The sequence below is a fragment of the Chionomys nivalis genome, chromosome 3 (genome assembly GCF_950005125.1).
Source record: "Chionomys nivalis chromosome 3, mChiNiv1.1, whole genome shotgun sequence".
Lineage (NCBI taxonomy): Eukaryota > Metazoa > Chordata > Mammalia > Rodentia > Cricetidae > Chionomys > Chionomys nivalis.
Genome location: NC_080088.1, coordinates 21,653,502 through 21,677,257, shown reverse-complemented (window position 1 = coordinate 21,677,257; position 23,756 = coordinate 21,653,502). Strand labels below are relative to the sequence as shown.

The 23,756-nt window shown below is 41.0% G+C and overlaps 1 protein-coding gene across 2 annotated transcripts in view; it reads right to left on the bottom strand.

The window, feature by feature from the left end:
- Window positions 1-4,566: 4,566 nt before the first annotated feature.
- The window catches only part of Nrip1 (nuclear receptor interacting protein 1), an 83,852-nt gene continuing 64,662 nt past the window's right edge, over window positions 4,567-23,756 (bottom strand). For both annotated transcript variants that reach the window (XM_057764619.1, XM_057764618.1), the window contains one exon: window positions 4,567-11,233. In XM_057764619.1, coding sequence (XP_057620602.1) covers window positions 7,405-10,878 — 3,474 coding nt within the window. In that variant the 5' untranslated portion in view covers window positions 10,879-11,233 and the 3' untranslated portion in view covers window positions 4,567-7,404. The remainder of the gene's footprint in view (window positions 11,234-23,756) is intronic.

Here is a 23,756-nt window from a genome sequence, read left to right as displayed (position 1 = left end):
TATCAGGAAGATGTCTGGACTGACCTTTATTAACATCACACTAGGCAAAGTGAGGTATTAGGTATAGCCTCTGTTTAGATAATCAGAGCGATCTACGTGAGACTCTTTTAGATTCTAATATGTTAATTGTATTTGTGGTGTTTCAAGTGTGGAGGAATGAAAGAGATTTGCTCCTTATTATATGAACCACCTGCCTTTAAAAAAGCAAGAATGAGCAAGGTGTGATAGCTCATGTGTGCAATCCCAGCCTTTGGGAGAATGAAGCAATGTTGCTGCAAATATGAGGGTGACGGATACTGCATGGCCCAGTACTACACTGTAAGACTCCATCTCACCCCTTCCTCTTAAAACGCTTTATAGAAAATGCCCACTGAGATGATGGAGGAAGGTCATTGGTTAATTAATAAAGAAACTGCTTGGTCTCAAAGGTTAGAACACAAGTGGGTGGAGTAAACAGAACAGAATGCTGGGAGGAAGAGGAAGTGAGCTCAGATGCAGGGCAGCTCCTCTCAGAGGCAGACGCGATGAAGCTCCGACCCAGGATGGACATAGGCTAGAATCTTCCAGGTAAGCGCACCTTGGGGTGCTACACAGATTATTAGAAATGGGCTAAATTAATACGTGAGAATTAGCCAAGGAGAGGCTAGATATAACGGGTCAAGCAGCGTTTAAAAGAAAAAACAAAAAAGAAAAAAAAATGCCCACTGTAGCATTTAAAGCTTTAAAAATGATAAAATGGGTAGGAGATGTTATCAAACCCAAAGCAATGATCTTGGGAGGGAAAGTTTCTTTTCATTAGCAGTAGGAAAACAATTAGGAAAAAGGGAAGGCTCTAGGTGGAAGTTCACAGCTAATGTGCATGTGAGTTGCAGCCCTCAAACACTCCCTGGAAAAGCTCCCTTGACTGGACCATGTCTTGTTTCCATACATACTTAGATTTCAGGACTCTCTTTAAATAAGTGAATGACACTATGCCCCGAGTTGAGCTACATTAAAGGGAGACTTGTAGTTAACAGCTGAGGAAGAGCAAAGGTAAACACCACAATCTGGTTTTGGGGGGCCTCTTAGGGTTACTATTACTAGGTGACAAAACACTGTGACCAGAGCAACTTGGGAAGGGTTTATTTGGCTTTATACTTCTGTATCACTCACTGTTCATCATCAAAGGAAGTCAGGACAGGAACTCAAACAGAGCAGGAACTTGGAGGTAGGAGCTCTTTCAGAGGCCACAGAAGGGTGCTGCTTATTGACTTGCTCTTCATGACTTGTTTAGCTTGCTTTCTTACAGATTCTAGATACACCAGTCTGGAGTTGGTCCCACCCACAATGGCTGGGCCTGCCACATCAATCACTAATTAAAAACATGTTTTATAGGTTTGCCCACAGCCTGATCCCATGGAGGCATTTTCTCATTTGGAATTCCATCCTTTCAGATGACTCTAGCTTGTGTCAAGTTAACATGGAGTTAGCCAGCCTAAAGGGAGTCTTTGAAGTTATGAAGTGGACAGAATGAGGATCTCTGTCTTCCCCAGAAACAACTACTATTTGGAGGTGCAGATGTGACTATGATAGAATACAAACAAACTCACAACATCAGGCTAGAAGCAAAGTGACAAGCAGGCATACTGCAAGGGACCATAAGGTGGCTAACACAAACAATGGGGTGTTCAAGCTTTTCAGATGATTCACACAACAGGTAATAGAGGAAAGCCTTCAGACTCCAGGTAAGAGAGTAGTTTTCTGATTACACGAAAAACATCCTGCTGTTGTCTTTGAAGTAAACAGCCTCAGGCAACAAGCCCATAGGAGCCCTCTTCTCTACAGAGCTGTTCACACAGCTTTCCAAAGACGGGATCCATATCTGTAATATGTTGAGGGGAGAGGGGGCCCTTTGTTTGTCCCAGCCACCCGGTTAGCTTATACATGAAATAACCACACAGAAATTGTATTAATTAAATTACTGCTTGGCCCATTCGCTCTAGCCTAACTCTTACATCTTGATTTAAGCCATTTCTTATCATCTGTATATCACCACGAGGTCGTAGCTTACCGGGAAAGATTCAGCATGTCTGACTCTGGCAGCTCCATGGCGGTTCTCTCTCTGCTTTCTTTCTTCCAGAATTCAGTTCTGTCTTCTCCACCTACCTAAGTTCTGTCCTATCAGGCCAAGCAGTTTCTTTATTAACTAATGAAAGCAACACATAAACAGAAGGAACTCCTACACCAATAATACACTTCCTCCTGTGCAAGTTTATCCATAAAAGCGAGAGATTAGTGGAAAAGGACTGCAGTTTTCTCAATGGGTTATCATGTCCACTATGTTTGGTGAAGCCCAGAGGCAAACAGCAGCTCCTCTGGGTCTCCATGTCATTAAAAAAAAAAGTCACAAAAATTCTAATACATTTACTTGTATTAGCTCATAGAAGGATCAGGTGTGGCAGAACTTAGGGGATTTTAAGGTTATTTCCAATTGTCTTGCTAACTCAGGAATACATTAACTGACTCTTGAGAACAGGCATGCTTACCTTACTCCAGAAGACATCTTGAAAACTTTGATAGTATTGCATTAACAATGTACGAAATTTGAGTATTAACTCAATACTACATGCTGCCAACAAAGTATCAGCCCTTAAGAGATAGCACAGAATCAGCTTGCCTACAAATTCTGTGGAATAAAAACCAAAAGGGTACAGTACATTTACCAATTTAACATTTAAAATCTATTTTCTGTACCCAAACAGGTCAGTTTAGTGACCCCAGTGGCAGGCAATGAAATTTCCATTTGTTGTTCTTGATATTACCACACCAAAAAGCACAAACTAGAACCTTGTAGAGCATAGGAAATTCTAACTCAATTTGGTTTTGAAGACTCTTCATATTAAAGTTCAAAAGAACTTATTAACTGGTGGATCTTTAAAAAATCCATCTCAGGCAATGCACTTAGGCTTTCTCACCTTGTAAAAAAGAACACGGCTCTCCATCCTTCATTTGAAGTCAACATCTATGTGTACAAATAAGACAGACTCTGCCAATACACAGAGAGCATGCAACAGCAAGGTGTGTCTTTAAGACCTGAGCTGTTTCATTATGAGTTTTTGTGCAGTGATGGAGAATGAAGTTGGGCTGGGGATTTGTGTGTGCTAAAGGTCTGTAAACTCAATGCTCTGTCATTAAGCTGAAATGTCTACAAACCTATTGAGAAACCAGTTGCGCCTATAAGACAATTTTGGTCCCAGGAAATGGGACTTGCTATTCAGCCAATGCCTCCCTCCTCAATTACCCACAACTCATACCTAAGTAGAAACTGAAGAGAAAGGAGGCTTATTTCACTGTTTTTCTCCCTAAATAAGAGGGTCTTAGCTGGGTCTGATGGCGCAGAACTATAAATTTTAACTCCTTAGGAGGCCTAAGCAAGAAGAAATCAAGGTCAAAGTTTGTATGGACAAAAAAGGGAGTTCAAGGATACCCTAGGCAACTTTGTGAGACCTTGTCTCAAAATAAAAAGTAAAAATAACGTTGTGAATCTAGTTCGGTGGTAGAACACTTGCCCAGATGGAAGACTCAGGCTCAGTCTTCACTTCTGCCAACAGACATGAAGCAAATGTCTCCATCCCTGATAGATGACCACATTTAACTCTTTTCCTATATACAGATTTATTTGGAAAGTAATCCAAACATTTTCTTGCATTAAAAACAAACAAGACCCAGAAAAACTAAAATAAAAACCCCTGATAAAAATCTTAAGACAAAGTATATGTATCTAATTAGCTTTATTTTGGAACATTGTACAAACTCCAGTCTAAAAAAAAAATGTAGTGGTCATTGAGTTACACAGTGAGAAATGGAAGACAGACCACAGGCCAACTGTCATTTTGAGCTATGCTTTAATTACATGTTTCTAAATATACTAACTGGCTGGTCTGTTGCTTATTTTTCCCCTTCATTTTTCTGAGACAGACAAAATACATGATCTATTGCTTTTATTTATTTTTTCTTTTTAAATGATCTGGGACTTGGACAGTAATGTAAAACTAAAAACCAGAGAGAACACTCAAAAATAAGTCGTTTCAAGTTAGAGACAATGCATTTTCTCATTTATTCAAATTCACTGCAGGAAGTAAACACTAAAAGATTTAAAAAAAACAAAACAAAAAATTCACACTGCAGTATGTACAATTCATGATACCATATGAAGAAATTAAATTTCTAATAAAAATGGCAAATTATATTACTGAGCGGATTGCATCAAAACTGGTTGCAAACCCCAGAATTCAAACCATGAATGGTACTATGCCTGTAGGAACACTGGCTGTAATGTTTCCAATGGGATTTTAAGATTGGTGAAGTTCTGTGAATGCTTATGTTGAAAGTGGCTGATTTTATTTTTTTAAATTAAGACCCTTGGATTGAAAGCACATTCTCTCACAAAGTTTAAGCCACAGAAGTCATGTCCAGAAATGGAATACTGTCATATTGGGATGAACATCTGATCTGACTTGGTAAGACATTTTTTTGCCAAATGCACAGATGCACAGGGTTCCCCATGCACTTTTCATGCAGCAGGTAATCACAACTTAAATAAAAGTTTATTTTATACATTTGTCCAGACTTGCAACTGTATACATACATGCACAATTTTTTTAAACCTGTCTGATTATATTTACACTTATACATGGAATATACAGGAACCAAAGAAATTAAAAGGTTTTTCTGTTGCATTAGAACAATACAAAATATGTATTTTTTTCATTAAGGAAATCACTATTTACATTACTTTTAAAAACCAATTTTAACATCTTCATTTAACAAGTCAATATATATATACATTTTATATATATATATAGAAAATATATATTCTCACCAGTTTATCCCTCTGTAAGATGTTCAGAGAATAAACAGGTAGTGCTACCTTACTGATGTCAATGAGAGCTGCAGTCCCCTGTCACAAATGACTTTATTAGGAAGAAATTGCCTAGATATCGAAAATAGTCCTTGAAAATGTGGATGTGTGCATATCTGAATCTACATATGCATAAACAAAGGAAATTGGAGGATGTATGCCCTTCCTCTTCATTAAGATTACTCTAAACTCACTGTGTGGGTATTCTCTAGTAAGTCAGAACAGCGTTCTTTATAGTCATATTTATTTCTGTTTTACATATTCCCATTCCCACAAAAACAAACAAAACAAAGCAACGGTGGCTCTGGACGGTTCCCTGTCCTAAGTGCTGCGTCACTGTAAGAAGCCCAATGCCTCCAATTGTGGATGAACACCAGCATCCTACAACAGATTTCTAAGGCCCCAACCCTTTCACAATAACTGAGAAAAATGACTTAGTGTAAAGCTTATTTATATAGTGTAGACAATGAGATTGTCACAGTATGGACATGGAGTAAAGTATCTTCACTGGCCAGTGGAATTTCTCATAGCAGAATAAGCACAGGCCTTCCTCTCCCTCTGTGAAGCATAATATACACTCCGGTTACCACAGAACATATCCATCAACTATTTACAAATCATCTTGAGAAAAAAAAAAAAGCATTTAGAATTTTAGATCATTAAGAAATAATGTCCATTTGCGATATAAAATATCTTAGAAACAGCTTCAAGTACATACAACAACTTCAAATAAACTTCCTCCTACTTAATTATAGAGAACACAATAATTTTTTGATTAAGTCAGTTGCTAACCTGGTTCAAGACCGAAAGGAAAATATTGTCTGGTGGGTGAACTGTGGGCTGTAAAATTGAACTCAAAACCCAACCTGTTTTAGGGTCGAAATTCCATGTGGCTCAATTACACAGTAAGATCTTCCAAGACAGTACCAGTGTTTACTTTCAATACATCTAGAATGAGTTGGTGCCGTGAAGTGACCATGTAGGTTCTGTCATGGAAAGGTGCCCTGTCTGTGATTTGTTTCCAGAAAATCTGAGTTTAATATGTTTCTTGGGTTTACACTGCTATCTTCATAAGCACTGTTCTGCAGAAGACGGTCTGAAGAGAAGGGAAGGATGTATTCAGGAGAAGTTTCCCAACCATTCTGGGATCACCTGAGTTTGCTAAGTGGCCCTGTTATTCCATCCCTAAGGCTAATTAAGTCGATGTTACTAATTAGAACAAATAAATAATCACAGATTTTTCCTGAGATGTTGGCCCAGATAGGAAAATTGTCCCCTCTACCTGATTTTTTTGTCATAAAAAGTGTATTCTGAACCTGATTTCCAAAGATACAACGGTAATATAGGAACTACAATATTGCAAATTTTGAGTTGATGTGTGACTGTATTGGGGGAAAATATAGGCATCAAATAGTTTCTTTAACGTCCCATGTTCCGGCAAAGTTGTAAGCCGTGGTTTTTAAACACATACAGAACATGTAAAGATGCAGGCTGGAGCCTCCCGGTCCAGCAGAGACCCTGCTCTGTAGACCTGAGATGCTGCCTAGCAATCTGCTCCAGATGGTCCTAATGCAGTTTCTGTGCCCAGGATTAAGAAATCCTGGTCCTAAGATTTCCAGGTACCACAGGAATGGTGAGGAATAACTCTCACAAGAGATGGTGAAAACCGTCCGAAGAAAATTTGTTTTGCTTTTGTTAAAAACTATTTCTAAGTAGTCAATTATTCAGGCAACTGCCTGAGGATGAACATTGCCTTCCTGAAATTTGCAAAAGGAGGAGGTATTAATTTAGTAGTCAAAATATAAAAAAATGGAAATCTGCCTTTTATTGTTAAGGATCCATTAAACTCCCCTCAATTGTAATCAATTTTTACTAAATAGTACAAGGTTTAAAGAAATACATATTGAAAAGGTCTGGGGTGGGGCAGACAATGGGAATCTCAAAACTTGTTCCAAGAGTTAAAAAGAATTTTTGTTTAGCAAAAGTGAAAAATGTAAGCATTCCTTTTCCTTACTTTTGGACTGAGGAGACGTGACTCAGCACAAGGCTTCTGTGTTTCTCTTCATTTGATTATCTTTCAAATAGTTAACAATTTGGACTTTAAAAACACGCTATTGTAGGCTGACTTCGGAGATGCGAAATGAAGTACCCTAATAAAGAGAGCAAGCAAACTGCATCAATCCACTGTTGATGGAGTTTTGCATTCTAACGTATGCCTCAGATTTATGGTTATAAAAGAGTTCCATTCATAGGCTACTCAGAGTTGTTACCTGACACATACAGATGCAGTAAACAACCAACCTCTAGTTCAATAGCTTCCTCAGGACATCTAATGTTAAGCAAAAATTAGTATGCATATTTAAACATCACCAGTAACCAATACTCTCAAAATGAAGAAGTTTCAATTATACCATGCTTTTCTCAAATCATGCTCTTATTTATACAGATCTCAAGTTCATACTGATTAATTTTCAAAAGATCCAAAGTGATATGGCAGGTACACGTTATTCTGATTCTTTTTTTATTGAGAGCACGCTTCCCAGAAGTCCATAAACTTCTCCATTTGTACTGTGTGGGCGGGAAGCATTATTTCCCATATGGCTATTGTAAGGGCTTCTTAGATTGAAGAAGGAGCCTTCAGTTGCCGCTGCAGGAAGCAGCTCTTCTTTGACTGTAACCTGTGAGACACTCTCAGCAGAGGAAGGCCCCCTCCAGAGTTCTTTGTCCTGTGTTTCCCGAGTGGTAACAGAATTTCCTCCTTTCTGGAGCATGTAATAGAGGATGGGGTTGGTTTTGGTCAGTCTTGGGGAGTCTTTCTCGTACTCATTCTTATCCATATCTGTGATGACCCACTTAATGGGTCCCTTCTCGTTGGGCATGGGCATTGAACACCCATTCAAAAGCCCAGGTTCTGGTCTGGACCCCACACAGCCCAAGTGCTCTGGAAAAGGAGGGCTCAGCGGAGTTTTTACCACTCCCGGGTATGAAAATGTCCTATTATCCACGCAACTGCTGGGCTGAGGGGAACTATACATCAGTCCGTTTAAAGAAGAAATGCCGAATTCCGGTTTGCTACCGGGCACACTGTTTTTGTGTCCTTTCTTTTTATTGTCGACGACCGAGTTACTCCTGTGCGGGGACAAATCGCGCACACAGTTCTCTGAGAGAAGCAGCTGTTTCAGAACATTGAAGCTTTTGCTCTCTCTGGCCCAACTCCTGTGTTCACTCTCACTGGCTGAACTGTGACCAGCAGGGTACTTATACTCAAGATCATTTCGGCTAACTTTCAGCTCTTCCTGATTAAGCAAGGACCCATAGAGCACTTCCGGGGCGTGGTGATTACTGGCGGTTTCTACTGCACTATTTTTCATTTTTTTAAACGGATTTTCTAGTGGCTCCGTATAAAGCTTCCTTTTCTTGGGGACCATACAAAAGTTCTTCGATTCCAGGGGTGTCAGCTCACTATTTCTGTGACTCCGGTCCTGATCTTCTGCTGGGTAACTCTCTTGATTCTGTCTCAGCAACCGACTTAACAGACCATTCTTGGAGAAAGAAAAATCCTGAGGTGAGGCGGGCTCCGATTTCAAGTCCTCGGAGACGGGTAAGGCAGCTGTACTCCTCCGCATGGTGGGAGTGGCGCCTAGGAACGCGGCGCTCTTAGCGTTGTGATTTAAATGCACACTTGCATCGTGGAGCTGGAAGTCATCCCTAGGCTCGGATTTGATTTTCACCATCAGTATTTGTTCACTCCCAGATCTCTCCGGATGCTCCTGAGTAGCCTCGTCTCGCAAAGGAACTTTCTCTTTCCTTTCGTTCTTCCCTTTGCTGGAATTTCCCAGGAGCAACTGGAGGACCGTGCGTCTTTCCAGCAGATTTTCTATCTCACAACCAGGAAGTGCCGGATCAGGTCCCACTGGCTGACTGCTGAAGGTTTTGTTTTCTTCAATTGCATTTGTTTTATTTGAGAGCAGAGGGCTATTTAACCTATCAATCACACTGAGAGGTTTCTCTGTGTTTCCACTTAGCAGCTGTTTGCTGGGTCTGAGCTCTTCCGCGGGCATGGAAGACTGGGCCAAATTTTGTAACAGTTTACTGGCACTAAACGTGGTCGAATTTTGTGCACTCTCACTTGGGGCTGGTTTCTCCGCGGGCGATTCTTTGCTTTTGGTGAGGTCCATCAAGTGGCCAGCCACAGGATTTGTTAGTTTTGAAGTGGGGGTACTGCAGGCATATGGCGGGGAATTCCACTTTATGACCAGCGAGGGCTGCGAAAGATTGATGGGAGACTCCGCTTTGGCGGACGTGTGCAGTGGTGGGGTACTCACCGGGGTAGTCCTGTTTGGACCGGGGCTTTCAATGACAGAAGTCCTTGTGTAATTCTGCGGATTGAACTTAGTCACATCACAGTGGACTTCCTGAGGGCTAGCATTCCTTTCAACATTTTCTTCACTTTTATGGCCAAGTAGCAGCTGAAGAAGAGTGACCTTCTGGTGTGAATTCAGCTTGGAATTTTTTGAGGTATCTTGATCTTCTTTGATATCCACACCAGGGACCTTGGGATCCCAGGTGTTTAGCAAGGACTGTGTGAGGTTCTCAAGAGACACGGGTCTGTCGGCATCTGGCTTTTCGATGCGGTGTTTGCAGGACAAGTCTATGGGAACGCAGTTGGAGTAGGAGCTTTCGTCTCCGCTGCTGTCGTCAGTGAAGCTAGGGTTGTTATCAGAGTACTCGTCAATCGTAGTGGGTGTGCTACTCTCCTCGAAACGACTGCCTCTCTCGCTCTGGCTGTGCCCGTTCATTGGCGTGGGTATGGTCTGGCTCTTGAGCAGGTGTAAGAGCAAACTGTTATTAGCGGCTTGCTTTATGTTGTTCTTTTCCAGCGGGGTTTTATAGCCCGTGCTTTTGGGGGAAGACGGAACAATGCCCATTGGATTCTGAAACGATGCTGCATTATTCTTGCTAGCCACCGGTTTGCTTGATGACGAGGTTCTGGCCTGTCCATTGAGATGGCCAGACACCCCTTTGGGGAGCTGGAAACTGCTGATCTCCTTCTGACCATTTTCTTGCAATCTGGCCATGGCAGCGAGCCTTTCGCTTGCTGCCTGGTGTGCATTCTGGGTTTTTAGAGCATGCTCCCGCGAGTACTGCTGCAGGTGAGCTTCGCTCGAAAGGAGCAGCGCTAACTGGCTGCAGGCAACACTAGGCTTGGGGGAGGTGGCAGGACTAGCCCTTTTTTCCACCATGCTGGCAACAGCCTGTAATCTTGCCGCACATGACAAGGGTTCACTCATGACCTTTGCCCCACTTTGTCCAACATGATGAGGAGACTCCACAAAGCTGTCTCTGATGAGGTTTTTAGTTACATCAGGGAGGGTGGGACTTGACTTTTGATCCTTGGTTTTACTTTTCTTCAGCAGCGTTTTTAAGTGACTCGAGGCCACGCCGTAGCACCTTAAATCCTTTTCCACTTTTAAGGAATCGTGACTGAGGGCATATCCTTGCTCTTTGAGGCTCTGTCTAATTTGCTGTGACAGAGCAACAGTCTGGAGCCTCGAGCTGAATGACTGCAGCAAAGAGGCCAGTAGCGTGCTATCCTGCTTGCCTTTGGGCACATTCTCCACCATGCCAGCCAGCAAAGCTTCCTTCTTCACGTTTAAATTCACGATGGAATCAGACAGCCTCTTCCGCTTTGCCGCGTTCCAGTCCTCGGAAGATTGCAGCAGTCTGGCTTTTTTGAGATGCAGCATACCGGATCCCTGGTATGTGTGTGTATTGAGCGTGGGACCATTGCTTTGACAGGTGGGGAAGGCACTGCCAGAAAGGTTAAAGTTCTGGTCTTCTTCGTTGTGGCCGGCAGACTTTTTGTCAAGGGCAGTACCTGATCCCCCGGCTGCCTGATGCATTAGTAATCCTTCTAGGTAAGTTAAAACAATAGAATCCTGATGCACATCAGAGCCAAGCTCTTCTCCATGAGTCATGTTCAATACAAGTGTTCACAGGGGCGTGGCTTCTAGTCACTTTGAAGATGCTTCCTTTCACCGGTAAGACCCAACTTCAGGAAGTCAATGTCAGTCGGTCACCTTCACTAGCGGTCAGGGAGGGATGTGCTGTTACATTCTGACCGGGATGTCGTCTGGCAGTGATAGGTAAGAGGCAGGCAGGCAGACTCCAATGCAGACTCCAATGCAGGCACTGATCAGCAGCTAGGCAAGGAGCAGCTGGAACTCCCTCCTTACACAGAGGTATGTAGTGGCACGCAGGTAGCCCTTCTCAGGGACTATACTGTTGGTATTTCTTCATCGTTTGTTGCTCACCAAATGTATGTGTCAGTATCTAAAAATAAATAAACAGAAACAGTTTAGGAGGTACAGAACTGAATCATGCTTATTACCTACAAGGAACAGAATATAGCATGAGTTTATGCATAGAAATTATACATGGATACTAAGCACACATACACATGACAGCCACATCCATTTGATAGGTGATTTGTAGGTAAGGAGCCTTAAACATACTCCATAGCAACCAAAGGATGAGATAAGGGTTTGTGAGCATCTATGCAATTATTCATAGGAGAGTTTGCAAACACGCCCCAATGTTGTGCAGAATATTCACTTACCTGTCTCATTGTTTATTTCCTCCCTTACCAGAAGAACTAGACGACAGGCTAATAATAATCATTTCCTAAATCAGAAAGCACACTGAATGTATAGCTTAACCTCAGGAACAACAAAATGACATATAAAAACTCCTGCAGTACAAGGCCCACTATGCTAATTGTAACTAGCACACATAACACACTAGATACGAAACTTTATATATTAATCCTAGAAAGGAAAATAGCCATAAAAACACATGCCTGGATACACGTTCTTGCCTTCTGAAGTACGGATAAATGAGAACCTAAAAGATTGAGGTCACCACTTGGAAACTGCACGCTGTAACCTCATCTGGACTGCACAGGAGAATAGTGAGAAAAGGCATCCCGAGGATTCCCTCTGCTCCTTTCATGGCTCAAGCTCTCCAATCCCAATCTGCACGACAATCTGCTTTAGGACTGTGGAAGGATATAAAAACAGGGTCTGTGATAGGGAACACTAACACTGGGTAAGCTGAGCCTGTGCCCACATTTCTAGACTAGTCTCAGAATAAAGTCCTTGCCTCCCTACCCCTTCGATTTCCTTTTATATCCCCAATAAATACAGAGACATTTAAAAAGTGATTCAGAAAGTATTGTAAGATTGTAAATTTCTTACAAATTTAAAGCAAAAAAGATTCTTTAAAAATAGCTTTCACTTTTTGCCCAAAATATCAAAGAAAGTTGATGAAGGAAGGGTTCCCATTGGATGAATTGGAGATGCCTAACCCCTGTCCACGAACGACAATGACTTGTATACACCACTCCTTGACTAATAAGTTCCGATAGCTTCATATCAGGTGGTTATTCTCAAACTCAAGGGTAAAATGAGCAGACAATGCAGTTCTAAAGAGGACAAGAAATTCATCTTGCTGTCTTGAAGCCGGGACCTCCCTGCCCGCCATCTTTCAGACTTCCAAGATGTTGAGCAGCCCAAATGCATGTGAGACACTTCATCAAGTGGGAAAATACCAAAGGCAGATGCATGACAAAAAGAAGTTGGAAGGAAAGAGATGATGTGAAAAATGAGACCATTTATTCAGCTGGTTACTGCAGTTACAGTTCTCTAAAAATGAAAAATATTTATCAATTATAAGAATGGTTTCTGACTTTTATGCAGTATAATTAAACGTTAAAAGTTCTCAAAGTAATACGTTCTGGACAGAAGATAAAAAATATTAAATTATGACCTGTGCTTAATAAAAACTTTTAAATATGGGTACAAAAGTAGGACTTGCAGCTTTTTTGCATTCGGAAAGATGATGCCGCAGAGTGGATTGCACAATGGCTCTGCGGCTGGCTTTTAATGGTGAAGACATTTCAGGATTGCCTCACTCTGCAAGGGAATCAATTATTTTCCTTTTGTCGTTTTAAGCACAGCGAATTGCTGTGGTGGTTAATCTTGTCATCTTGGTGCAATTGAGAAACACCTAGATTAGTAAAGCCCATCCCTGGGTGTACCTGTGAGAACATTTCCAGAGAGGATTAACTATGAGGGAGAGCCATAGTGGATGTGGGCAACACCATCTCATAGTCAAGGAACCCAGGTTGGAAAAAAGGGACTACCAAGCACAGATTCTGCACCTGTCCGCCATGATGGGAGGTGCCCTCCAACCAGAAGACAGAAACCTTTGCAAGTGTGAGCTACAGAAGCCTGAATCTTTCTATTCTGAAGTTGTTTAGCTCTGTTATTTCAACACAGAGTCATCGAAAAGTCTCATACTGCTCCTACAGCAGCAAAATGGCGAAAGCACAAAGAAGAAGAAGACGGAGGAAAAGGAGGAGGAGGAGGAGGAGGAGGAGGAGGAGGAGGAGGAGGAGGAGGAGGAGGAGGAGGAAAAGGAAGAGGGGGAAGAAGAGGAGGAAGAGGAGGAGGAGAAAAAGAAAAAGAGGAGAAAATTTGTAAGAATGCATAAAAGGCTCCAATGGAAATATATTTATATAAATATTAATGTATATATATACACATATGAAAGCAGAATACAATATTGTGCTCCATTATAAACACATTCCTAAGCTGGAGATGCAGTTCAATGTTAAATTCTTGCATCAAATGTACAATGCACAGTCCAAGGTGTTGGGTTTGATCCTTAGCAGCACATACAAACGCACATACACACAAACACACTGGTAGCTGTAACTTTAAAAAAGAATTTCATGTAATACAATCCTTATTATCAATTAATAACTTTTAAATAAGTCTTGAAAACCAAAACTGAGTCTGAAGACCATGACAGTTCTCCGGGCACGAATTCATCTCACAGAAATTCAATTCAATTCATATCGGTTATTCAATATTAAAACTGTAAAGTAAACCCTGCCCTCTTTAATTTAAAAATTGTTTGTAAATACCTTTTAGATCTTCTAGACCTTTCTCATGAAAAAAAAAAATCATTGGGTATTTTTAGTATGTAGTAGAAAGAATAGCATTTCTGAGAGAATTCTAAAAAAATAAAAACAATGAAAAAATTTATGTAATCTTGATCATATGATTAGACAGATATTTCAACACAGAGTGTTTTAATGAAAAACTTATTAATGTTTGAACGGTAAGAGTATATTTTCAAAAAGAATGTATATTGGTATTTAACAAAGTACTTGAAAAGGATTAAGTTTAGCTCAAAGTGTGTGTGTGTGTGTGTGTGTGTGTGTGTGTGTAGGGATATAGCAATTTGAAAAAAAGCCAGGTGGTGGTGCATGCCTTTAATCACAGCACTTGGAGGCAGAGGCAGATGGATCTCAGTGAGTTTGAGGTCAGCCTGGTCTACAAAGGGAGTTCCAGGACAGCTAGAACTGTTACACAGAGAAACCTTATCTCGAAAAACCAAATAAATAAATAAATAAATAAATAAATAAATAAATAAATAAATAAATAAATAAATAAATAAATAAATAAATAAAATTAAAAAATTAGTTTACATGTGAGGAGATCACAAGTATTCACAATATTAATTCCTTGAAGGAATTAGATTATTTGCAAAGCAATGTTTTATGTTCTCCATTTACAAATTGTTTATTAAGGAAAAGGAAACTGCTGAAATTTTATATACTTCAAAACAGTAAAACCAAACACTGAGGTTGTATTTAGCTATCAAAAGATGTAGCTAACTGAGCTCTCGTTTATGGGATTACTTTTGGTTGAAGATAAATAACAAAGAACATTAGTCAGTTCCTTTGAGATTCAAATCTTTCTTTCAAACCAATTCTTCATGAAACACACACTCTAATGACTTGGCACCTACCATGCCACATAGCATGCTATTTAAAGTAAGTCTAAGGAATGACTTCCAATTTTATGCATAAAAATTTCCCACTTTCTTCATGGTCAAGTCATAATTATCTGAGTATTAAATTTCAAGGAATTTCTTCATTGAAGCTTTAAAGAATATTTTGATCCTTGGCTCCAATTCCTATAACATATAGAAGGGTTCAAGGATTACTTCCTTGTGCCACTCAATAGTAACTTCTGTGACAGTAATCCACTGTGGGTTACACTTTGGGCCCTAGAGGGCTCTTTCTAGACAAAGGGGGGAAAAATAATTACAGTATCTCATTAAGTATTAGTAGAAAAAGTAGTAAGAACATCCTAAAGTCCTATTTATTGATCGAGAAAAGAAGTTTCGAGTTGACAATGAAAGGGAAATGCCACAACAGGCAACACTGTCCAGAGGGCAGAGTGCGGTTCCGAGCCAGCAGCAAATAGAACTTACAGAAGAACTAGAACTCACCATGTAATTCCACAGAGCAACAAAGGAGAAAACATTGGCGATGAGGATCCTAGACTTCACTAAGGCGGGCGGGGCACGGGAGGGGGGTATGACTACAATGAGTCCCCTCTATAAACTGAACCTGAGGATGTTGCTAGGACAAAACGTTAAAAAGAGTAGAAGAAGCATTTCTTTGCAGCTACTTCACAGTAGGGATGACGACTGGGAGGTAAAAGCATAAGCCCAAAATCCAGTTCTCAGTTATTTCTCATCAAAATGAGCATCCTTTGAGGGAAGCCGAACGCCAAGGTAACTCCCTTCACAGTGCTATCTTCGTCAAAAAAATACACGCTGGCTGGACAGTTTTAATAGGTATCCTCCCATGAACTTATTTAAATCAGTTTGCTCAAATGAGACCCTCACCTTCTGCAATTAAAATTAAGAGTCCCTAACCCAACTCCCCTGAAGGTTCACAGTTTGTAGAAATGCACCACAGAGTTAGGGTAGACAGAAAATACCCACTGACTCAAAATGTTCTCTACTGAAAACAGGGGTGGGGGGAGATTTTTTGCTCAAGGCTACACTTGCTTCTAACTTCCAGGTTCATGGCTGGAGCTTGCCTGCTGGGGGTTTGCACAGGTTTAAAACGGTCACTTGACTTCCCCATTTAAAAAGCTTCAGGAGACATGGCTGCTTGACTAAACTCAAGTGTTCAGCCCAGACCAGGCTTAGGAGGACCTCCACAACCCTCCATGATCCCAAACAATCTGTCAAACTGTAGTTGACACAGTAACGCACACTTTAACCAGAGGAGCATTTGTCACAGAGTTGTATAGAAGGCTAAACGACATCTTCGATGGCCTTCTTACTGAATCCTGGGAGAAGGAAATGGCTTTGAAGTCCTCTCAATCCCCTCCAAATTTCTTATTTCCACACATTTTATTTTCTGAAGGTCACAATATAATAAACCTGTGTTTATTTAAAAGCTAAATATGAATTTACACTCATATTGGAACTTTCACTTATTTCATCATGGTTATATAGTGAACAAGATGCAAGAAAACATTCTGGATCTTTGAGGACCCAGATAAATGCAGGGAAGATGACACCATCATCTGATGACAGAAACGAATGTGTCTAGGTTGATGTCATAAAATCCTGAGCTGTCCTCACAAGACTTGAAACAACAGAAAATAATCACAGACAAATTACTGTGGTAACACCAGTTTCTTTTCTCTTTTTTTTTGAAAAGTCTAAATCTATAACAACATAGAGGGCAGCTTCTTAAGGCTTTCTTTAACATTTCCTCAAAGTAACAAGTCTCTTCTTTTAGTTTTCAGAATCTATTTCCCAATTTCTATCAAAATAATGAGTAGCATAGAAAATGAGCCCCTTTCTCTCGGCATTGCCTGTTTCTGATATGTAAACACAGGGGCATCTTTTGAGACTAATGCATCATTTCTACTGAACTCAACTACAGCTTCTCCGTCCTTAAAACAGATGACGGCACAGACAGCAGTGCAAGCTCAAGGTCACAGACCAGCAAGAAAGATCACCAGGAGAGCAGGTGGGACAGCTGGCACTTGATCAGAGCCCCCACGCTTTCCAGTGCACCTCACAGACACTGTGACTTTACTCACAGGACATAGTCTGTCTTACAAATATCACTTACATTCTGAAGACAAGATCTATATACTGTTTTCATATGAAGCATGATTCCGCTAAATACACTGCCGCAAAGTGAGAGTAGAATTCTATGTGTCTGAGAATTCTGTCTGCTCACATGTACAGAAGAATATGCGTATCTATGCTTGTGTTTCTGTTTGCTGTAATTCATCTTTCTCATGTGATGATTTGAAAATAAGTTTACCTTGCATATATCATTAAACATACCCTGCTCGCTTACAGGTCCCATCTATATGGGATTGAATCTAATACCATATTTTCCAACATCTCAGACCATGTATAATTTCAGTTGAGTAGTGGTTCTATAGGAACATCCTGTAATATTTCCATCATTATTTCCAGCACATATTTGGGAAGAAATTTTAGTTATCAATAACAATTGCTACAAAAGTGCTTTATAATGGAATTATTACCAAGAACAATTACCTAGCAAAATCACGGCCATACAAGGAACAGGGTGTAATCACAGATTTGTAGGCTAATTTCAAAGTTGTGATGCAGATTTAAGATTTAATGCAGCTGGCATGGTGGCATACACCTTGAATCCCGGTGCTCAGCTGGTCTACACAGTAAGTTCCAGGAAAGCCAAAATTACATAACAGAGACTATCTCAAATAAATAAACAAATAAGTAAATAAATAAGAAACATCATTGTATAATGTATAAGTTACTAGACATTAATTATTTTGATTAAAAAAAACACAATGTATTTCTGTCAAGTAATGGAAGGTCCATTGATGAGTTCTTTTGGAAAAAAAGAAAAATTCCTCATAAAACACACCATCCAAGCTGTCTTAGCGGGAACACTTATCCGTGAATGATGTGTTCCTTTTTACATATTGCCTGGGTGCTTTGCTGTGAACCGACCATAATTTTCCAGAAATGGTAAACATAATGTACCATTGCTCTTGCCAGTGCTGGCCCAGAACCCAAATATCTTTAGACTGAAAGCTTCAGCAGGCTAGAGAACAGATATCAGTGGTACAACCTACGGAAGGACAGGCATAGATAGTGACAGCACTGGTAAAGGGGACATTATAAACCTGAGCCCAAAAGTTAGCCACAGACCAAGAACACTACGCACAGGTTCTAGGAGAAATCCTACACCTTCAAATATTAGCAGGTAACTGTGGCCTTCAACTGCTAAGTGGAAGCTCCTGGCACATCAGTGTTAGGCTACTTTGAGCACCTTCCTACGTATTTAAGAAACTGCCTTGTGTACTTTTCTTTGACCTCTCTTGCCCGTCTGTGCTTGCGTCTCAGTGTCTGAAGTGACCTCAGTAGCCACAGCCGGGAACTGCTAATCTGGGACAGCTTTGCTGCCTTCGGATTTGAAGTCTCTGCCATGGGGTGGCTTGCAGCTAGCCCGCACCATGGCAGCTGCCACTGGGAAGCAGAGGCTGAGTGGGGTCAGGCGTAGGAAGGGGGATTTAGAGAAATACTCTGGTGAGCCGCTGGAGAAACAGGAAGTGCAGTGGTCTAAGTGACACGGGTTGGGCTTTTGTGACTTCACACAGAGGGCCGAGAATATTCCTGGATGACTTTTTATTTAACAATGAAGATGATAAAAAATACTTAACTTTTACTATTTTTACACTTCAATAAAATTAATTGTGCCACCGCTAAGGAGCTAAATACCTGAGCTTCATGGCAATTGCTCATCATTTTGCTAGGCCCTTCTGTCAGTTTCCAGCAGGAGGACAGTGTGTGCAGTGGTCAAAGGCCTCTAGTGAACACTTCACTCTTCAGTTTGCTCGACTTTGAAATCGCTCTGATTCCTGCAGCAAGAGTTCTTAATATTTACATGCCGTTTTGAGTTTTTGTCTTAACTAGAGCATTTATATAAATGGCTAATTTGTTTTATGTACACAAGGACATAATAAGCGAGCAGAGGGAAGTGCTGGGACATGGGAGAGAGAATCGTGCTCTGTGATTTTCTTCCCATGTGTCCATCTTATCACTACTATCGCCTTCTTCTCAAACACTGTGTCCCGGTTAAAAAGAGAGACGCAGACAGGAACCTTCCCTACCTTGCCGACCAGAGGTAGCTTTTTCTCTGAGACGCCATGGCACTCAGAGAAATTCTCAGTCATCTCGCTTGCAAAACTGTGTTTTTTTATTTGTGCATGCCTGGCTCCTCAATACAGGGTAAATTCCTCAGAGGCAAGAACTAGATGTTTTCATCCTCGTGTCTCCAGGACTGGGCAGACATGCTCTTAGAATGAATGTGCAAAAAGTCATCTTTGGGAGTCTTAGTTTTGCTAACTATGGTGGGGGCCATCATAACTGAGAGAGACCTCAGTGTTAAAACGATATGGTGTTATTGTTAACATCTGCCTTCAAATTCAAGACTTGTTTCTTCTGAGTATAAACTAACACAAATACAAAAGTGAGGCCGGGGTTAGAAATTTAGCTCAGTGGTGGAGTGCCTGTGGAACACTACAGGGCCTTGGGCTCAGTCCATAGCAACACAAACAAACAACAATAAAAATCCCCAGAAGTAAGGAAAGCTGTTTGCTTTACTCAGACATGAGTGACCACTTGCTCTTCTGGCAAAGAAGCAGAAGATATACGCATTTTTTAAACGAACATTTTTTGATGTTGTGTCAGCCATATTAGGAAGACTCATACAAAGATCGCTTCAAGAGTAAGCATATGTTTCAAAATACTGGTACCCTGAATTTTCCATCACTTCCCCCTTTCCAACTGTTGCCCATATAAAAAGATGAATAGCACTCATTTGTAACTGAAATAGTATTTGTGAATTTTTTTTGGATGACGATATATCAAGGAATAAAGTTTCACAATAAAAGAGACTTGTTAGCCGGGCGGTGGTGGCGCACGCCTTTAATCCCAGCACTTGGGAGGCAGAGGCAGGCGGATCTCTGTGAGTTCAAGACCAGCCTGGTCTACAAGAGCTAGTTCCAGGACAGGCTCCAAAACCACAGAGAAACCCTGTCTCGAAAAACCAAAAAAATAAAAAAATAAAAGAGACTTGTTCTCTAAAACCAAAGAAATCATATATATTATAAAAATAATTATAATGGAGCAAAATAAGGAAACTTTTCTAAAATAAAAGCCTTTTGATTTTACTGTATTAAATATAACCAAGGAAGTACTCTTTATGCCCTTTTTAAATATTAAACACTGAAGTTAATATTTATTCATTAAAGAACTTAGATTCCATTTATACCCATATATTTGGAGAGTATCAAATATTGGCTTTCACTTAGTTTGACTAAATAAAAATAGTATCTTAACCTAAAGTGATTCCACCAGAATGTGTAAAAGTGAGGCTGGAGAAATGGCTTGTGCGTTAAGAGTATTTGCTGTGCAAGTGTGAGGACCTGAGTTCAAATCCCAGAACCCACTTAAAAGTTGACATGTCGCAGATGTGTCTATAATCTGATCATCCCTGCCGGAGAGAGAGATGGTAGAGACTATGACTCCTTAACAATCTGTGGGCCAGGTAGTCTGGCACTCACAGCAGATAAACAGCAGAGACCTGTCTAAAGTAATATGGAGGGTGATGAGCCACACTGAGATTTTCCTCTCCCCTCCATATGCATGTCCTGGCATGTATACACCAGCACTGAGCATGAACATGGGCACACATGCGAAGTACACACACACACACACACACACACATAAACACACATACATAAACACACAAGCATACATGAATAGGTACGGAGAAGAAAGCCACCCTTTAAGACCTAAATCAGAAATACTGAAAACCAATTCAACAAAACCCAACACAGTCCAAGCTGGGCTTCCTTGAATCCTGACAGGGATGATGAGCATACCTCTGGTGTGCCTGTAAAACACTGGTCTGTGGGAAAACCATTTCTGGGACGTGGATTAAAAATCAAAGGTCCGGGTTCACTGCCGTTGGCAGAGTCTGCAATGGCATTTAATAAAATTAACTCTGATTTCTAGAAATCCACCAAAAGAACTAATTATTCTGTGACAGAAAGTACAGACTATTTATTCTTAATATTAGTGTTAAGTCTTACTCAAACCAGGGGCTAAAGGTTGAGAGGCTTGGGTTCAATTTCTGGGTCTTTGATTTATCAACTGTTTACCCATGAGCAAGTTAGTCATTCTTTAATGTGTTATTGTTTATAAATGCACAGAACCATCTGGGGAGGAAATGTGGCCACACACGGTCTGGACATAGTAGAAACATTCCGAAGGAACTCTTGTTCAGAGAATTTGCTCAGTGTTGGCACCAGTGAAAAGGAAATTCTTCCTTGTACTGGTCTACAATCGGTCCCTCGTTTTACGTATTAATTTAGTCTTTTCCTCATTCGCTTTCTTGTGTGTGTCCACATCTGTGTTGGTGCACACACATGTGTGTCCACGGAGGTCAGAGGTCAACCTTGGTGTTTTTTCCTCAGGAGCCATCCATATTTTTCTTTTCTGAGACAGGGTCTTTTACAGGACTGGGAGCTCACAATTGCTGCTTGGCCAGTGAGTCCCAGAGATCCTCCTGCCTCAGCCTCCTGGGTATGTTGTACTGCATCTGGGTGCTGAGATAAGCCAGCACACACTTTATTGACATAGCTATGTCCACAGCCCCTTCTTTGGTCAGATCATCAGTCCTTTGGGAGTCAGCGAGCAAAGGCAATAATTTCAAACTGTGTCTGGCCGGCCACTGACTGACTGACTGACTAGCTAGCTCTCTCAACCCAGAGGTGTAGGTGAGACAGTAAAAGTCTCCCGTTGGGAGAAGTCTGTAAAAGGACACTAGAGAGATGACAAATTCTCAGGTCTCTGGGGGCTATAAAGTCACAGTTTTTTTTAATGAACTCTTGACTGGTCAAAATAGCGGCTTAGAAACTCCTGGGAACACCGTGTCAGGAACTATTGACCCCTACTAAGAGCGTTATCCAAAGCTCTGCTTTCTACGGGCATGCTGCAGCCCCATCCCCTCCTCCGAGGAAATACGGGGCGGATACTATTTTCCTGGATTTCCCTCAGAAGGTGGTTGGTGTCTTACTTGCCTTCATTAACATTTTATCAGGCGAGGGCACTAAAGTTTGGAACAACTGAGAGTCTGGTTGATGACTTTAGTCAGTGGCTAAGCCAAAACCAAATGAAGGTCCTTGGAATTCCAGCCTTTCGCTGTTTCAGCCAACCAAAAGCTTTCATGACACTTGGAAAATGTAAGTTAACTTTTCCTATTTGAAAATCTTTTGCTGCTATTCTAATGTTATGTTTTTTATTTTAGAAGGACTACAAGGTACAACACTGAGGAGGGCAGTCTCTAGAGTCTTGACTCTGCACCTAAGTAGGCCAGCAACTCTGGTCAATGTACTGGTCTAGTTTGGTGTTTGGTTGAAGCTGTGAGAAAGGAATGATAGGATCTACTACACACATACATATATATTCATACATATGTATATATTCATATATATTTACTTGAATATTGACTACATTTACCTAGTATTTTCTGTTACTTATAGACGGATGACACATCATCAAGCTCGGGAACTTACTTCTCAGGGATTTTTGTTTGTTTAGTTTTGAGGCAGAGGCTGGCCTTGACTTCTCAAGTCTGTCTTAGCCTCCAGAGTGTTGAGATTACAGAGACAAACTACAATGATAGGCTTAAAAAAAAAAAAAAAACAACTTGTTTCTTGACACTTGCTTCTTACCCCCGTCAAGGTCCTAGATGTTGGGTGAACTGTACATGCCTTAGTCTTCCCATGCCTGATATTTTACAGGTACTGAAAACTACCTGCTGAATCTTTCAGTATATTCAATGCATACCTGTGAGGTGGGCACATTTGTATACACGACACAAGGTAATTAACCCAGGAAATTCTGCAACTTTATAAACTTTTGCTACAGGTTTAAATCAAGGAGAAATTGTACGTATGAAAGATGCTTAATAAGTTTTCTTTCCTTAGACCTTTTCCCCCCTTGGTTTTTTGAGACCAGGTTTCTCTGTAGCTTTGGAGCCTGTCCTGGATCTAGCTCTTGTAGCCCAGGCTGGCCTTGAACTCACAGAGATCCGCCTGCCTCTGCCTCCCGAGTTCTGGGATTTAAAGATAGTGCCACCAACACGCGGCTTAGACCTTCTTCTTTAGCCACTTGTAAACTTAACCAAAATGTACCAATCATTTGCTCTCCTAGGATGTAGAATGCCGAGAAAGAAAACGTCATTAGTTGTGGCTCTGATGAAGTCACATTTCGCAAGCGCATGGAAGAGCGATAGGCAGAGAGAGAAGAGTGGAGAAGTCAGAGTCACAAGTGAGAGGTGGAAGAGAAAGAACACCAGCCAAGAAATGGAGCCGGCCTTCCCGTTTCACGGAGCAGCAGAAGACTCTTGCCGTGTTCCTGAAGAGCCGGTGCATGTCTGTTATAAACTTCCCTGCACCAGAACTTGGTTGAGGTGGTGTCTGCCCCATGCAACCACACCTTTGCTGAGATACTGTATTCGTAATGTGAAAAACAGACCACACATCAAGTCTGCGATCCTAGAGAATTCTGCCAATAGAAGTGATATTATTCTCATTTTTCCTATAGTAACTTCCCCTCACGAATGGTTAAAGAGCAATACACATCTCCACTTTTCAAATAAGGGAAGTTAATGGCACAAAGAAGGAAATAAGATGTCCAAGGTCACTCTTAAGTTGGTAGGGGCCGAGCCGATGATAACAGCGTCTCAGCCATCTTATTCCCGGGGGTCTGCACTAACCAAGAATCCAGCTGCTTCCCCTGATGGAATGAAAGGACGCCAATTACTCAAACTGTGTAGGAAACACTGACCAAAACAGGGGTTAATTGGACATTGGTTGTTTTAATTCCATAATCAGCT